Source organism: Engystomops pustulosus, chromosome 1 (genome assembly GCF_040894005.1).
Source record: "Engystomops pustulosus chromosome 1, aEngPut4.maternal, whole genome shotgun sequence".
NCBI classification, from domain to species: Eukaryota; Metazoa; Chordata; class Amphibia; order Anura; family Leptodactylidae; genus Engystomops; species Engystomops pustulosus.
The window spans coordinates 110,217,423-110,236,474 of record NC_092411.1 but is presented as its reverse complement, the minus strand read 5'-3'; the positions used below and the strand labels follow the sequence as shown (position 1 = coordinate 110,236,474).

At 42.1% G+C, this 19,052-nt stretch overlaps 1 protein-coding gene across 1 annotated transcript; it reads right to left on the bottom strand.

The window, feature by feature from the left end:
• Nucleotides 1-8,689: 8,689 nt before the first annotated feature.
• On the bottom strand, nucleotides 8,690-17,982 carry ISCA1 (iron-sulfur cluster assembly 1). The gene is made up of 4 exons (XM_072150856.1): nucleotides 17,757-17,982; nucleotides 16,908-16,961; nucleotides 15,524-15,629; nucleotides 8,690-9,925 (listed from the first exon to the last, which is right to left on the bottom strand). Exons 1-4 carry the CDS (start codon nucleotides 17,835-17,837, stop codon nucleotides 9,777-9,779), a joined length of 390 nt encoding a protein of 129 aa, XP_072006957.1. The 5' UTR covers nucleotides 17,838-17,982; the 3' UTR covers nucleotides 8,690-9,776.
• Between the last annotated feature and the right edge of the window lie 1,070 nt (nucleotides 17,983-19,052).

Genomic DNA, 19,052 nt, shown 5'->3' with positions numbered 1-19,052 from the left:
CTCCCCTAATACTACGACTGCACAATAAACCTGTTGCCGGGCACGTCTCCTCCTTGAGTGTATCCACTGTCAGTGCCTGAAACCGCGGCTATGTCGGCTTATGTGAAGGAGAATCTGCAAAAGGGGGTCATACGCAAGTCCTCTTTCCCTGCCAGTGCTGGATTCTTCTTTGTGGCCAAGAAGAATGGTTCACTCCATCCATGAATTGACTATTGTTGCTAGTATCTGGTCATGCCCTTTGGACTCTGTAATGCACCAGCCGTATTTCAAGAGTTCGTCGACTTGCTTTATACCTGTTGTTTACTACGGATCTTGAGTCCCACCAAGTCCATGTTCAACAAGTTCTCAGGCACCAAAAGAGTCTTCCTTTCCTCAGGTATATGATCTCTGACAAGGGACTACAGATGGATCCCACAAAGTTGTCTGTGGTACTTCAGTGGCCTCGTCCAGTAGGACTTTGTGCTATCTAGAGATTTCTGGGCTTTGCAGTTCATTCCACATTTTTGGTCAGAGGGAAACGGTTCTTTCTCGTCGACTGGAAGGGGTTTAGGCTGGAAGAGAGGTCTTGGGAGCCCAAGGACAACATCCTGGATCGTGGTCTTCTGCAGATGTTCACTCAGACCAATAAGTGGGGGAGGTGAAGGGGGGTTTCAGTTACAGGTGCTCCTGCGACTCATGTCCAGGGTCGCAGGCGCACTCATGTGCCTTCCTGTGCTCCTGGAGCCCGGCTGCAGCCTCACTTATTTTCCCTAACTCCAGAGGCGGTCCCCACGCTCCTGCGCACACGTTCCTGCCACCTGGGGCATGGACGCCAACTCTGTAAGATTTAAAGGGCCAACGTGCAGATGAATGGCGCTGGCCGTCCACCTGTTCTCATAATTAACCGGCCCCTTCCTGTGTCATTCCCCCCGGATCTTTATGCCTCTGAAAAAGTGTTCCTGACTTTTCCTGAAGTTATTCTGATTATCCGTTGTGACCCCGATTCCTGACTCCGATCCTGTGCCGTCTGTCCAGACCATCCACCTGACTACAACTCTGTCTGTCTTACGATTTTGTACCTCAACATGGCCACCACAGCAAGCAAGTTTGCGCCTGAGAAACGACCTGGTGGTATCTCGCCGCAGCAAGTTCAACCCGTTTTGCGGTGGGTTCTGGTGAAAACCTGGTGCCACTTAGACTCCGCTCCCAAGTGTTGTTTTACATTATTGCTCCAGGTGGTTCCGTGGGTCCAATACACCTGAGAGGTATACCTTCATCATAGTTAATAGTAAGCTGATTTCTTTAAAAAAAAAAAAAAAAAGTTTATGAGCAATATGTCTGCAAAATAAGTCAACTGAATGTCAGTCGCTAGCTTGTCCAAGCCCCTTTTGAGTGTCACTTGATTCTATTACCAAGCAACTGATCCACAAATCTTGACGGCACCTGTGTAGCATTTGTATTTTACTTGTTTCAATAAACTATATGAGGGCCCGAGCTGCAAACAAGGGTAAGAAAAGGACATGCTCTTAGTTTTTCTCTGTGGTTTCACAATTGGCTTCCTCCTGTTGGTCAGTGTACAAGTGAGACAAGTATTTTGGATGTGCTGCTCATTATAAAAAGCATTCTTATCCTGTGCCCCCAACTGATCAAGGTAAATGGAAGAAAAGCGAAATCTGCCGCATGTGAATATACATGTAATGGGGCTGTACAGAGGTTGAAAAACATGGTTGGTGCTGGTATTACTGCTCAGCATTATAGAAGTGAATGGCGTTGCCTACATATATATTTATACATATATACACTACATCCAGTAGGCTGGTCACAATCACAAATGTACAGAGGTGCACTCTCCAATCAGTAAAATCCAGACTTCAAAACGAATAAAACAAGGCAGCTCTCACCGATGTCTTCGTTCTTTATTTAGAGTTTCAGCATAACAGACAGTGTGTAAACCGGGGCAGGCGACGGGCCGTTTAGTGCTAAACGAGCACTAAACGGGTCTTGCCTTGCCGTCACACACACTTGGGGCATGCTTTATGTCTTGTGCACGCCCACCATGCTGTGTCGTCTAGGTAACAGTGTTACCCATAGTCAGTAGTGTGTTTTAAAGAAAGCATGTTTTTTCAACCTACAGAAAACCCCTCAACTCCTTGGCGCTCAAACATGTACTGCATAGAGGTTATGTGACAGAGCTGATATATTTTAGCTAGTCTCCAGAGATGAACCGGCATTGGTAATATTTTTAGCTTGTAAAGTTCGCCACTGAAAAAACTAAAAATGTGCAAGACAGGATACACACATGTTTCTGGAGGAAAAGGTAAAAAAAATGACACTCCAGAATGCCCCCTTTGAAGGAATTAGTGGTAAAATAGAGCATGATATGTTGTACTCCGCACAGTGTGTATATTTACTTTCACCATCTTCATTTGTGCAAAAATGATGTAACATTTATAGGTCAAAATGCTGTTTACTCATTGATAAAAACCGGGAGGGTTGTGGTTTCTAAGGGTCATTTTTTTTGCATTCCACTATACTCGCACCACATAAGTTCCCCAAATGTTACATGGCAACCAAAAACAAAACTGTCTAAATGTATTCCAAAGCTAAATAGTGTTCCTTTCTTTCTGTGACCTGCTGGGTCCCCAAATTTCAATTTATGTTAACATATTTTACATAGTTATATAATTTATGTTGTTGAAAAAAGACACATGTCCATCAAGTTCAACCAAGGAACGGAAGGGATTGGATAAGGAAGGGATTTAAGGGAAAACAATTCTATATTATAACATAACCATCAATGTTATTTAGATGTAAAAATGATGCAGGCCCTTCTTGAAGCGCTCTGCTATCCCTACTGTGACCAGTGCCTCAGGAAGGCTATTCCACAGATTGACAGTTCATACAGTAAAGAAGCCCTTTCACCGATTTGACAGTGTAGTACTCAGGGTAACCAACATCATGTACATATTGGCAAAGACAGTGTCCTATTTAGTTACTGGAACAAAGATTTGGACTTTCTGGTTTTTGTACGCCATGCCGCTTTTGAGTAATCTTTGCTGTGCTAGTATAGTGGACTTCCCTGGGAGTTGATCCCATTTTGCAAACTGCACTGTTATGGAAATAATCAAGGGATCACTTGACGCTATAGTACCATTCTCATAGGTTATATTTTTACTACATTTTAGAGCCTCTAAAATTGCCCACCACTGCAGTGAAAATTACCAAATTAGGCCTCATGAACACATGGTTATCATTCACTCCTCAGCCCTGTTAAATTTATAGACAAAAGATTAAGGTCACATGTAGGGCGTTTCAAAATTCTGGAAATACATCATAATAAAGAGTTGACTTTGCACAGTGGCATGACTTAAGCACTTAAATTACATATTTTTAGACAAATTGCAATCTTTACTTCGCACCATGAGTAATACATTTCTTTTTTTTAAGGCAACTGTGGGATTAAAGTGCTTGATATTCCCCAAAATAAATTCCTTGAGGGGTGTAATTTCTTAAAAGGTGTCACTTGCTGGGGGTTTATTTTTTATTTCACTTCAAGAGCCTTCACATTTGTCAGCCAGTGCTAGCATCAAATCAGAACTAAAATGCTCACAGTACTCTTTTACCTAGAAATATGACATGGCTCAGGAGTGAAAGTGTAGGGTCACATGTAGGGCATAAATAAAATCAAGAAACATGGCATAATAACTGGAAAGATTAAATTTCATAGTGGTGCCAGATGGGGAACAACATATGGGGCACTAAATGGTATAACTGTAGAAAAATTGCAATGTTTACTGTTTGCTGGCCATTGTGCATTACTTTATGTGGGAGATTTGGCCCAGTAGAGACCGTGGTAGCGGTGATTCGTGATGCATTCCAAGACAGTGACACCAAAGTTTTAGTCCAAAACAGGTCTCGCCTGTTTTTATTCCAGTAGCAGGGACAAAATAAAACAGCCTTCACATTCAGACATCAAACAAACAAAATCCTACCCGTCTGGGTGCTAACTAAACAGAGTTCCTCTAACTCACCACTAAAACAGAAGTCAGGGCTGTGTGCTCTCCAGCCTCTTTTCAGAGCCAACGCTCTCAGCTCTCCTCAGCAGCTTTATGCAGCCTGATTAGGCTGCTCCCACCACCTGTGTCCAAGCTGCTGGACAACACAACCTCAGCACTAAGGCCTTGCATAGTATGAAAAACCCAGGGGAAACATACCACCCATCCACAGTTAACCCCTTCAGTGTTTAGGAAAAAAAATGTAAGGTAAAAATATATACCCCTAAATAAATATATTAAGGATTGTAGTTTCCAAAATGGGGTTACTGTCCTGGCATCTCTGAGGCTCAGCAAATGTGATGCAGCACCTGGTAACTGTAAGAGCAAAATCTGCCCTCTAAAAATCCAAGTAGCACTCATTCCCTTCCAATCCCCGCCTTGTGCCCCTATAGCAATATATATGTGAGATATTGCCATATTCAGCAGTAATTGTGTAACAAACTGTGGAAAACAAATACATTTTCCATTCTTACTGGCAGAGGTTACAAAAAAAATGAATCACCTGTATGGCTAAAATGCTTTTTATAAATTCCCTAGAGGAGATTAGTTTCCAAAATGGGGTCACTGCACCACACAAGACTATTGCGTCAAGTTCATGGCACCGGCTCGTGGGGGTAACTGAAGCTTCCAGTTTTATTCCACATCCGATATTATCTACTGTGCCTCATATTGGGGGATCCAGTTGTTCCTATGGCAGCCCTATGGTATGATCAAGGATCCCAGGGATGTCTGGATATTCTAAAAACAGCAGCATAAGGCCCTGGAGATTAGGTCCTTAGCAGAGCGACCCTGTAAGCTGATCAATGCAAAGGGCATGGGTCTAGAGGCAGCCTTGGAACCCAGCATGGAGGATACAAAGTTCTTAATTTGATGGTAGGAAAAATCTGCTCAAGCCAGACAAGGGTGTTTATCTATTAACTTATCTAACAAGAGCAGCTTGCATGTGAGGAAATTCAACAGAGCCCTAACCTGAAAAGTACCGGCTTTCACCCAAGGTCTATCGCTATTAGGGAGGCTATCAGGGAGGTGCAACAAGAACAATATCAGGGTAAGCAGTGACTGCATAGTGGCCATTTGGAAACATATCCTCCGATAGTGCCAAATGTAAACTGCAAAGGGTCTAACAATGCTGCCCTGGAGTAATTGGGTGAGGGCCCCATATCAGGGTAGCCGGGTGGAGTGGTGCCAACCATAATTTCTCAAGCTCCGTCCATCTATTATACGCATGCATCATAGACCAGGAGGCGATTTGACAGGGGTGAGTTGCCAAGTAATAAAGCTTACCATCAGTTAGGGCTTGGAGGGCATGCAGATGTCCTTGGCCAAAGTCCTTAGACCTGCCTCTAATTGTAAACTTTACTTATAAGGGACTCTGTGCTGTAAAAGCTGGCACATATAGCATTTCTTAACCCCTTCACCAACACTTGTTTTCAGCTTATTAACCAGACATTTTTAGGATCTGACGTGTCACGATAATTGGTTATAACTTCAGAATGCTTTAACATATCTAGGTGATTTTGAGATTTTTTTTTTCTCATGACACATTGTACTTCATGTCAGTTGTAGAATTTAAGTGATCAGTATTGCAAAACTCAAAGTTTGAAATGTACTGCTTTCCAGGATGATCGGCAAACCACCCAAAAAGCTTGATAACGAACATGTCTGTTTTTAAGTTTCCTCTCATTTTCCTTGGATGAGAGGCTTAGAAATTTAGAATTTTTCTCATTCATTTTTCATGAAAATCGCCAAAACTCACGTTCTGAGGAACACCTCAGAAAGAAACTTTTTAATTTTTTTGGGGGAAAATAGCTTTATTTTTGGCCTAAATAAATGTTTTACAATGAGTTAAATGATGAAATGCTCTGCAATGTTTATTGCCCAATTTCTCCTGAGTGTACCGGTATCCCATATGTGGTGGTAAATAGCTGTACATGGCCGGGCATAGAATGAAAGCAGCAATGAAGCAATACAGAATTTGTATTATCACATTGTACGGACTATAAAACTCTTTGGTAATGCAAACACCTGAGATCTAATTGTATGTGGGGTGAGATACATTGTATAGATAATTAATTTTGTGGGTCTATAGCTTATTCAAAAAACTTTTTAGCTACCAGTATTTCAAGTGGGACAAACAAAATCATCAATTTTTATTTTGGATTGTTTTTTTTTAAATTTTATAATTTTTCCAGCCTTGGGCTTGAACAAGTTCCTCTGCAATGCACATGTATTTCTCTGTATAATGCAAGTAACTGAGTGTGAAGACGAGCCAGCAACCTCAGGGCACACGCTGGACCCTAGGACTGCAGCAGGAACATTACACTTATATGCTTGACCGTGGCGTGTAAGGGGTTAAGCACCCGGGATCTGAGGTTTTTCTAATCCCGGGTGTTAGTGCTGGGTCTGGGCTGTATGATACAGCCCGACACCTGCACTTGTAGGGCCCAATGTCCCGCAATCACCTTCTGATGCGCCAACACAGAAAGCCTGCACCTCAGAAGAAGTACCCTTAATGGACGCTGTAAAAACCTGATACAGCGGTCACTAAGGGCTTTTTAGCCAATAAAAGGAATCATTCCTTGAACACCCTTGTATATTTTGCACAATAGGATTTCACTTTATAGAATATTGTAGTTTTAAGAACACTGTCAAAAATGTAATCAATGGCAATTTGATAAATAAAATAATGGGATGTATCAAGATAGACATTTTGGGCAACAGTGTATGAAGAGAACAGCAACTAAGGTTATTAGGGGAATGGGAAGACAAGAACACAATAACAGATTACAAAACTTGGGGATATTAGGCTAAGAAAAAAAAGACGGCTAAGAGGAGAGCTCATTACTATGTATAAATAACTGAATGGGCAGTACAGGGATCTCTCCAAAGATCTTTTTATACTTAGGCCTGTGACTTGGACAAGAGGGCATAGACGCGATTCTACTATCGCCACAGACAGGGATTTTATACTGTAACCACAGTGAGCCTATAGATCTCTTATCTATCTTATCTTAACTATCTAACCTTTAATGCCGAGGCCCTTTTTTTTGCGTTTTCATTATTCACTCTCCACCTTCAAAAATGTATAATGTTTTCCATGTAGAGAGATGTATGAGGGCTTGTTTTCTGCATTAAAAAATGCAGTACATAGTGACAGTATGTAATATTCTATACTGTACTGAGGAGCGGGGAAAAAAAATCCAAATGCAGTAAAATTCTTTGGGTCGGTAGGATTACGGGGATACCAAATTTGTATAGGTTTTATAATGTTTTCATACATTTACAAGAGCTGAAACCTCCTGCACAAAAAGTTTCATACTTCGGTGCACGGAGCTGTTGGGGGTGTCATACTTTTGATGAAGTTTTCAATGCTTCCATTTTTAGGACTGTACAGCCTTTTGATAATTTTTTTTATTGAATTTTTTAATATTTTTCAAAAACGCAAAGTGTTATTTTTGACTCTGGGCAAGATTTTCTGTTATGGGGTTAAACGCAGTGAAAAACCAGTATATTTTGATAGATCAAGCATTTGTGGATGTGGCGATACCTAATGTGTTTATTTTTACTGTTTAGATTTATATGACTTCTATGGAAAGGTGGGCGATTAGAATTTTTAGTTTAGTTTAATTTTTTTTTTTTTTTTACACCATTTTTCAGACCCCTAGGGTACTGAAACCCTAGGTTGTCCAATCGATCCTACCATATACTGCCATACTACAGAATGGCAGTATATGGGGATTTTCCTTCACATTGTAATGAGTAGGTTAAAACGAGAGTCTCGGGTCTTCAGAAGACCCAAGGCTATCATGGCAACCGATCGCCTTTGCCCAGATATAGTCACGGGGAGGGACAATCTCCCAAGTGCCGCCATCTTTTTGAAGCCGCTGGGGCAATCGATGGGATATCGGGAAGTCTTTGCTGCATTACGCAGCAAAGACTTACCAGCTATGAAGAGGGCTCAGCCCATGAGCCCTCTCCATTCACGCACAGCTGATGTGCGCAAAGTTGGTAAGGGGTTAAGTAGCTAGCAGAGGTTTACTTTGCCCCCTAGGCTAACCTCCATTTCCCATGCTTTCTGGCTGCCATGGGAAACCATATAGTACAGCTACAGACACCAGAAAGCTTGTTGGGGGGGGGGGGGGGGGGGTTGTAGGACCTTAAGTGACGTCACAAGCATGTGACTCATCACATGCTTCAGATTGGCCAACTTGCTGTAGTTTGGCTTCACAACCTGGAAGTGCCCAACCACATCAGGAATAGCTGGTATCGTTGGAATTGTTACCAAAGACTTTCTCCAGCTGTACTAAAACTATTTTTGGCAATAACATTACAGTTACGCTTTAAGTAGTTTCTGCTGATCCATGAAATTATTCTCACCACAATATTAGCTGTTTGGAATTCTTTTTTTCCTACTTTTGTCCAATTAGAATAAGGTTTGCAGGGTTTTTTTTTTTGCCTTCCTATATAATGTAGACTTAATAGGTTAAACTTGATGGACTTGTATCTTTCTTAACGGACCTTATTTACTTTGATACCATGAATTGGTTGCTATGAAAAACAGTTCCATTTTACATATGAACAATGGGAGAAATTTGTCAACAAAACCATTTGCAAGGGGTCAATTGTAACGATAAAGTAAACTTAAATACAGTAAATGATCATCAAATTCTTTATTTTTCAATCCAAATGTACAGAAAACACAGACTCTTTCAAGAGTTCCTTATAAACTACTGTTCAAGTTAAATAATCTATTTGTGCGTTTCAATAGTCCTTGAACAAAAACACATCAGTGCCAACCAACAGATTTAGTATAGTACACATATTATGTATATTCTAACATACCCCTTAATAAATAATGGGATAAATAATGAAAAGCAGGTAATCCGATAACTACTCATAGGAAGCATTGAGGATGACATTTACTTGGTGTGGATATACCCTTTTCTCGAGATGTCGATGAGAGCTTTCAACCTGTATAAAGCCAAGCTGTAGCAGCACATTTACGAGAAGGAAGGGAGATCATTGTGAAGGTTTTTATAAGCTTAGTGTAGCAATGTATGAAAGTGTCAGATCTTCATAAATGTTGTACCTCACATTAGGCCATACAAACTTATTACAGGTAACAAAGCCAGATGGCACTATACAAATATACCAGAAAACTCTGAATGATGCATTTTCCTGTAACACAAACAATGTCCATGATAGGGCATGTCAGGATATTGGATTGGGCATGTTTAACTCAACTTTTGTCTTACAACTATCCAACTACATTTAACCTGGTGTTCATGTGTCCTACTTGGAGAGGGGGTAATGTATATGGACAGCTTAAGACCATATGTATATTTTATATAGGCAGATAAAATTCCATAAACAAATCGAGTGCATTAAAAAGGCAAAAGATTTGCTATTTAGCGATATAGTACACCGGGACAGTAGATCATTTATTATGGAGCTTGACCATAATTCTGCAGGTCACCAAGCAGAGATAAAAGCTTCAAGAGCCTGCATTGCTAAGTGATGTACAAGCAGTATGAAAGATGGGAAACAAAAGGCAACCAGAAATAAATGATCCGTGTCACTTAAATGGAGTTTTTGAGTTCACAAAACAATCCAAAACTTTATTAGCTTAAATCAGCTAGCGACAATACACAAAGGCTGAAATGCATACAAAGTGCTTTAAAATGCTAGATCAGGTTGAAAAGCATTTTCTGGGATCTTGAGAGCAGGCTGAGTGCTTTTGTGTTAAATATTGAAGCTTTCTCCGCATCCACAGGTTCCTTTTATGTTTGGGTTATTAAATACAAACTCGCTGGAAAGTTTGTCTTCTACATAGTCCATTTCAGTTCCTAATAAAGTTAGCTGAGCCTTCTTCTCTATGAACACTCTTACTCCTGTTAGCAAATAAAAGGAAATGCTTTAAAAACAGCAGAAAGTCAAACATTTTTGTCAAATAAAGTTAAAATGCACAGTCTCAATAAAGAATATCTATATTTGTAGCTTCCTGGAGACTGCACATTACTTACCATTTTCTCTGCATGGTTTGCTCTAGCATCCATATAAAAGAAAGCATATTCCTAATAACTGCCACATATAAAATATCAGATAAAGCCAAAATTGGAAAAAAAAAACCCCAAAAACCCTACACAGTAGAATAGTTATTTTAAAAAAAAACGGCAAAAGAAACATTTACTCAACAACACAAAAAGTCCCCCCATAAAAATGTCCATTTTCTTACTACATCTGGAACCACGTATATAAATAAGCAATCCTGGACAACCCCCTGAACTCCCAACTATATATTTCTGCTCCTGACTCCATAAGCTATCCTTTGTTGGCTGCAGACAAAGACGACTTGACAGACAGAAAACCCTCAAATATGGGGGGCATGTCCATTATAGTGCAAAGACACTCGTTTGTGAGCTCCACTGCATACCTCTCCTAATCCACCTGCATATGCGTGCCTGGGATGGGGAAACCCACCATAAGAGCTCCGTCCAAAACCCCTCAACACCTTGGCTAGACCATGAAAGAAATTGGACACCTTTGCCAGCTCTCTGGGCTCCATAAGCTTCATGTCAGCCCCACCTGCCACATGGAGCCAAGATGGCAGACCCCACAAACTGCGCCATCACCTTCTGGCAAGCCTGGGTGCTCCACCTCCTCATCTAACCCAGAGGATTTCTCCAGGCGAACCAAATCCACTTTCACTGCTTACCACTACCGCGGGAGCCCTCTTTACAGGTGGATGCTATCCCCAATGCGGAGAGCGGCATGCCGGAGCCCTCACCTCCTGCTGCAATGGCTGCACTGGTGTGAGTCTGACTCCCACCCCTCATCTGCAGTACCCTTCGTACCATGGCGTTCCAGCACAGGATGCACTGGCAGCAGCATTCTATATGGGCTTAGCAATCTTCGATAGGCCGGCCATCCCCACAGTGCCCCCCCCCCTGCATAATGGTGGCCACATCACCTTAATCAGGTGAAGCTGCGAGCAACCCAGGAAGGGCAACAGGGTAAAGAGGGAGCCACTAGTGAGAACAAGGTTGAAAAAAATAATAACAGACAACAACAACAATCACCAACTTTATCCATCAAATTCCGTGGGCAAGAAAAGGAGAAAAACACACACAAAAAACAAAACACTACAACCAAAGATTACTGCGCCTCGCGTGATAATGTTTAGTTTGCGGGTGAGTACTGAAAGGTGCTCACCTGGTAGCCACTTGTATGCATGCGTCAAAATGAATCCACTGAGGGGTTGAAGACCCTTCTAACCAGTGGGTAGCTTTCTTGCTGGTTACCTTAGCAGCGCCCAAGCTCTCCAATAACCGGTCGCCAAAGGAACCGTGGGTAGCAGTGTAAGAGAGAAGTGAAAGGTGGGACTTTACAGGTGCACCTGTAACCTATAATAGTGAGGTGTCCTCATCAACGACCAATGTGATTCATAATCAACATTTTTTTTTACTTAAAGATATAAAATCCAATATCCAACGATAACACGTTTAGGGATCAACCCTTCGTAAGACCAAAAAAGGAAGCGCTGTGCAAGCTGTATAACAAACAGCTGTTGATTGGTCCATTGCATCCTGCAAAATCCAGACCCAAACTCACCAACAACCAGAAATGTCATCTGCCAAATCCATTTATATACTAGCAAATCTTTCTTGGTTTCCTCAAATAAGCTAACCAGTGCATTATTTTACCTTCTTTAGATGCCTCTAATTAGTGCTCATGTTAGGGGTCAGCCGGAGCCCAACAGCCCCTCTCATGTCCCCAGTAGTTTGAGGACCTTGGACGAGACAGCTTGTCTGCCTGATACTTTACAATTTAAAAGCAACAGCTGCAGGGGGTAAGGGGGTTAAAAATTACCTTTGTTGTGTAAACATCACTAGGGGGGTTTATAATTTGAGAACTTTATTTCATTGGCAAACCCGTTTTAAGTGGCCACCTTGAATCTTGAAGGACTGAATTCCCCACCCAAGAAGGCACAGGTACTTCATCATTTTCACAGACACAAGGGAGCATTTTATAGTGGGGCAATCCTGCCGCAATGAGACAAACACTACAAATCTTGCCATTTTGCAAACAATCCCCAGTCCCGATCAAGTGGTACAGCTGTAACCATCTAAAAACATACAGTATTGGACTGTACTGTGGACCTCAACACTAGATACGTCCTTCTCACCAAGGATATTGGTGGTCGCATCTTCACCATTGTCAATGTATACGCCCCCAATCAGGAAAGGTCATCTATGCTAGAATTTTTAGATGAGATTCACCCCCAAGATCCAGGATTTCCGTGATACTGTGTGAAGATCTGAACCTGACGCTGGATAAGTGCCCCCCCCCCCCCAACAACTCCTCAGGTAAATCCAGTATTGCCTATTCTGCATTAAAGTAAAAAAGTGAAGCGTGCACACTTTCAGCTGCAACTTTGCAATTCTTGGAGACTCCAGTATTCCTTAGACAGAGATTATAGTTTCCTCTCGCCTCTACACAATATATATATAGCAGAATTGACAAAATCCTAGCTCAACACAACACCCTCCCCTGGTCATTTTCCACCTACATTGATAACATTTTGTTATCCAACCATACTGAATGCTGGCGAGGGCCCCGAGAGGACGCATCACTCAATCTTTCAAAAATGCCTAGAACCAAGTGGTTCATTACTCTCTGGACAGTGGCCGCATTCTTTCTACTCCGACCTATACCACCTATGAATGAGCAGAGAATCCATACACCCCCACCCCCTCTTTCCAGTTTACTCGGCTCCTGACAGCCACTCTGAGTGACAGAGATTCCTCTCATGCGGACACAGAACTGAAGGGCAGGGTCTCCTTCAGGGAGAGCCAACATTGGTTTAGGCCCAACCTTCACCACCAAGATCCTCTCCCTATATAATCCCTCAGATGCCCCCTCTCTTCACTCATTTATGTAGTGGTGATGGAGCACCTTCTGGGGCTATATGTAACAATCCAGACATCCCTGGGAATTATTATTGCTGCCGTACAGCAAGAACCCCACACTTTGTTGAATTTGGTTCTTCCTTTTCATGGTCTGAGGCCAAGGCTGTCAGGATAAGTTTAACAGGTTACCTCCACACGGAAAAGGTAAGGAGCACAGTAAGCCTTTCAGTATAGAGCTATTGCCTTTCTAGCAAAGAAAAGAACCAGTGATCTTGCCACAATTCCTCAGCAGTAGATATATTTCAGGATTTTATGAGATGGGAATACCAGTCACTTTGGACAACGAGACTCCGTCTTGCCAAAGAGTGAATTATCGGGCACAGCTGTAACATATGCCAAAAATCTGCATATGATCTAGTAACTATGACTCTAAGTCTTATCTGGGCTGGAAGTATCTATAAAATTTAGCCGGTGGGACGTCAAGAGGTCTTCAATTGTTCAGAAGACTGCAAAAGAAAGTTCTCAAATCAGAAAGATTCGTAATGCCAAATGCATCCCAAGACCATCAGCCAATTTATAGAATTCAGGCAAACTTTTGAGAGTGACTTAGCTCGATGTCAAACTGTACTTGCTAGTTTGTGAAATGGAAACAAACGGACAGGAAAGACTTTCAAGAACTGGTCAAAGATTTGCAATACTCAAACTGTGAGCTAAATGATGTTTGCCAGTTGATCTGAGAGAATCCATAGTCTAATAATTAAGCTGGCTTGTTGGTCAGTAAGTGTGGATATCTGCAAGAGCCAACCCCGCACAGGATCTTGGGGTGTTGGAAACGCAAGTTTTAGCTTGGCTCTAGTGTTGTCCAAAAAAAAGGAAGTCATGAAACCAATAAATTGTGTGAAAAACTGCATCAGTACTACAATCTCCATGTGTCGTAACACACATAAGAATTTGGGAAACCCTGCAATGGAAAGTGGCAAAGAACCCCAAGCTTTTAATTTCAACTTAAGGCACAGGTGTGAATTTATTTTATTTGTCACAAATCAATAGCTCTTGGGATGTGGAACAACATTACATATTATCTTAAAGTCAAGCAGTTTATTTGCCATCCTCCTCAGTTTAGCCTAGCCTGAAGTAGCAACTTCCCCTGGCTGTGCTCATAAGCCCTGGAAACAATCTTGTAAATAAATCTACACGCACAGGTGGGGAAGGGGGTGGTTATGTGATGTTGATGTGCTCTCTGTGTAGCAGAGCTGAGAGTGTTCAGTGCTGCGGATACAGAGGTCTCCTACACAGAATAGTGAGGTACAAGATCTTTGTCCCAAAGCTGCATAATGGTGATACAGGCTAACAAAGACAAATGCAATCACCAGGTAGTCTGCCTTTAAAGAATATATAGATTTAAGGGTTATCTTTACTTTTTAATACTATATTTTTCACGTTGTGACGGCCTTAGAATTTCTAGCCGAAATACAGATTTCTGGTTATTTCAGATATTATGATTAATTCAAATGAACATAGGACTATGAAGTATCTATATGTTTAGTTTCACATCTCCTAAATGTAATAGATAAAGATTTTCTGTTTGGGGCACACTTTTTGCCCACAAAGTAAATTTTTATGCATTTTTCTAAAATTATACACACCGAATCAAAATTGCATGAAGGTGTCTACGTCTATGAACTCTTTAATGCAATTTTGAAAATGAGACAAGTGTCTGCTTTTTTGTATGGTTTGCTGGGGTTTAGTATAATTCTTTATGCTAAAATTTTTAAAATTGCTGTGGTCAATAATGCGAAAACATTTCCAGAAATGCTTGGCAGGGAAAAGGTTAAAGTGAACATGTAAAGATGTAAAATTACAAGCTAGAGGGAAAGTTGCATCAGTGGAGATTAATATCCCTAGACATATCCATTACTTTAAATTAAAGAACAGAGTCTAGCTCCATCCCTGTAGGCGTAGCAGATAAAAGGGATAGGGAGGATGTGGACCAATTGATACATAGCCCCGAGAAGGTACCAAATTGGTCAATTTGCAGCATAGCTAACTGAAGAATAGGCAGAGGATCCAACAGAAATAACATCAGGTCATGAGCATAAAAGGTTATTCTCCCTATGTCACTTGGTTATTTCTTTGTAGTTTGAGTTTCTCTTCAACAATAGGGCCAATAGCAAATAAAAATGGCAATAGGGGGCACCCCTGGGAAGCATGAAAGGAATAGAAGGAGAGCCTTTCACTAATAATGAGACCCGTGGAGATTTATAAAGAATATCTAACCAAGAATAAAAAAATAAAAAAAAAATGTATCCAAACGAATCTGCTAAGTGCACATGTGTCTTAATATAGTGCATGTAGTTCTGGTTTCAACTGCATGTTCAAGAGGAGCCCGAATGACATTAATGAGAGCAAAGGTATGACATATTACGGTGTACAAAATTCCCATATATGGCATTGGGAAGGAATACCCCCACCCCTATGGACTATGGCATCAGAATTGTAGGGTTTATTTTGCCTTCCTTGGATAAACACAGAACCCGATTCACCCTTATCTACTATGCTCTGAATAACAAAATCGCTTACCATCTTGAATGACTTCTTCGTCTGAAAGCCCCTTAGACTTTACATATTCTAGATAGTAGGACAAACCATTGCAGCCTCTTGTTCGAACACCTACTTTGAGTCCAATCTGAAAGAAAGATATTGGGTGCCACCATTCATATAGTAAAATTCTATTCGTTCTGTTCCCAAGGGGTGTACCAACTACAGGGCCTTTTGGGGGTTTAAAACATAACATTTAAAGCATGTCATAAATATCATTTTACCTCTATTCTTCATTTTGCAATGATTTCACAAACATACGTATAGGTGCCCGCTTTTGTTTATACATACAGAGACAACATACACTGGACAATCCTGCCTTAATCCTGTTTGCTTGATCACGGTGACTATGGGAACCTGGTCACTACTAGAACAGCCCCCAGGTTCCCTTTAAAAAGAAAATGTAGAACAAAATGTTCAACCTGCAGGCAGCAAGTCAAAAGAGGGTGCCAAGCAGATCAATATAAAGTTGTGTAGGAAAAGAATGATTGGCTTTAGGAACCAACAAGCAAATCTAATAGGTGACTGATCACTATATATCAATATGTAAACTTTTACACACAACCAGTGCATACTGAGAACAGGAGAAATGGATAATACAACGGTGGCTTAGTGGTTAGCATTACAGCCTTGCAGTGCTGGGGACCTGGGTTCCCGCCCAGGGTCAACATCTGCAAAGAGTTTGTATGTTTTCTCTGTGTTTTGCGCGGGTTTCCCCTGCATCCTCCGCTTATCTCCCACACTCCAAAACATACTGGTAGGTTGATTAGATTGTGAGCCCCATTGGGGACAGGGACCAATTTGGCAAGCTCTGTGCAGCGCTATATAAAATAAAGAATTAGGCTACATTCACAATGCCGTTGCCCGCCCGTACCGGGCATCGGCAGTGCACGGGGAGAGGAGGAGGAGGTGAGATACATGGCACCGTATTACGGGTAAAGATAGGACAGGTCCTATCTTTTTCCCGGGTATGGTGCCGCACCGTACCGCTCCCTTAGGGCGCCGTGCACCCATTGCCGTTTATGGGTGACGTATATCGGCCGTATATACGCGCCCCATACTGTAGTGTGAATGTAGCCTTAACAAAGATATACATAAAAGGGTGTCTTTAAAGCTGCCGTTTTGTTAGGTGGGTCTCCTGGTACAGTGATCCCATGTACCATGGCAAACCTTGGTAGTTTGCTGTGATACAAGTAGGATTAATAGACATGTTTAAGACATGTAGGGCCACTTCAAGGAAATAAGGTATTGCAATTTTCCAACTGGAGAGAGTGCGATAGTAGACTGTAGACTCAATGAACTTTTATTACCTCCAAAGACATTGCAAAATGGGGTTTATAAACCAGTTGAGCAATTCCCTACTTACATGGTCAGGCTTCTCTTGTAACAGTGTCTTTACTTTGTTCACAGCGGAAGGAGTCTGTAGAAATATAGATGTAAAATAATTTTTTAGGCTTGGGACTCTCATAGCGAAAAACAGGTACAGTATGTCATTACTACTTATATGGCACATTCGACTTCAGTCTCACATAGTGGTGACAATACTGCACCTCCTCTGGTGGGGGCCTTAAAGGACATCTACCACCAGGATGAAAGACTGTATTCAAATAAGCCGGAGGGGCTTGGTGCCCCTGAGGTTCATTTGCATAGAATCCTTCATCCGGGTGGTAGATGCCCTTTAACGGCTCAGGAGAGTAAAAGGAAGAACAAAGGAGGATGTTTTCAGAACTTTATAACCCTCCTACTGAGTCGTCAAAAATAGTCCAATGGGAGAAAAAGAATGTCCCACCTGGTCTCCGACATGTATTAAAGGCAATGACATAACGTGACACCAGGACATCAGCATGTCACCAAGGAGACCTAAGGTGCTACAGGACAGCACCATATTCACCTCTATGATCCTCCAAGGTGCTACATTCCCTGCTGTCACTAGGGTCACTGACTGTGCCAATCTGCTACTCAATGTTGGAAAAAACCCCACAGATTATGTATTTCCAACTCCCCAAAGTTATGAAAACTTATGGGTCACTTCCTAAAGTGCCAGGATGTGCCCACAGGAACAGTGCAGAGGTGCCATACACCGACTTCACCTCACACAGAGCGTGCGCGGCGGGGCCAGACATGTTCACTGTGATAAGGACTTACACTTAGGGATCCCACGGGGATGACCAGGCCGCAGTCTCTCAGGACTCCCGAAGCACGTAGCATTACTCACCAGTGTAAGAGCCGCCCGGGTGGCCTGCAGCTTCCTCTTACTGACCGCCTTGATGGTCGCCCTCACAAGCGAGGTGGACATGATGTTTATGTTTTCGTCCTCTCCCCCATGAGCCGGAGGGGTCAGCGCTAACTGCAACAGTGCGACTACAAGTCAGCGGCTCCGCCCCGAGCTTCCTCCTGATTGGCTGCAGCTTGTGTATCCGGTGACAGGTAGAAACTGAGTCTGCGCGCTCTGACTACGCAGTGTCCTTGTTACACAACGTACTGAGGAGAATGGGGGGGCAGGCTGCCAATGGAAATAGCAAAGCCAGTTGTTTGCGATAAACGTATACAGGACGACATTATAGAGGGTGTGTTCACAGCGAATAAGAATAGACCTATCATGAATGAGTCAATTCCGGCTTTTTATGTGTGAATTCGCCAAAGCTGTAGCCATGAGGACGATCTCAATCAGTTTATTTGCCCCTGAGGGCGTATTCACAGGTTGCGTATTGATTGCGTTTGAAACTCGTTACAACAGCTGAGGAGAGGTGATTTGCCTAATTACATTACTATTTACGTTTGTTAACACATGCGTTAACATCACATTTACAATGCGTTTTGTAAACAGAATGTTAACAGTAAAGTAATTACTGTAATCACCTCTCCTCAGCTGTTGTAATGCGTTTCAAATGCAATGAAAACGCAGGCCGAAACGCAACATGTGAACGCGCCCTAAAGCCCCTACACAACTGACATATAACGTTCAAAAGTGAAAATAAGCACACAACCCTACATATAGCAAGCTCTGCTCTGCGTAATCTGCGAGCAGAGGCATCGATTGCAAAAGTTAACCTGTAAGGCCGGTGGCACATGTCGCGTTTTGAACCCGTTTTTGGCCCGGTTTTAAGCAATCCGTTGAAAAAACGCATGCGTTTTTGAATATGCATCAGTTTTTGACTGGTTTTTCCAATTCTCTTAATTAAAAAGGGTCAAAAACGGATGCGATTTCAATAAACACATGCATTTTTTTACAGACTGCTTGAAAACTGCCTAAAAAGTGTGCCGCTAGCCTTAAGTGTTTTGCTGTTAGGGTAAGACTGCTCCTCAGGGGGTCTCACTGAGGGAAACTACATTTATGGAGCAGACAGTGTCCTGGGTGAGAGGCCTGAGAAGTATTATCTTTTTGTCAGGCCACTGTGAAAATACCTTAGGCTGGTGCCACACGAAGCGCTTTGTCTGCGCTTGCAAACGCAGACAAAGCCGCGCCCACCAGGCCTCGCCCGATCGCATCTGCGTTTCTATGGAAACGTCT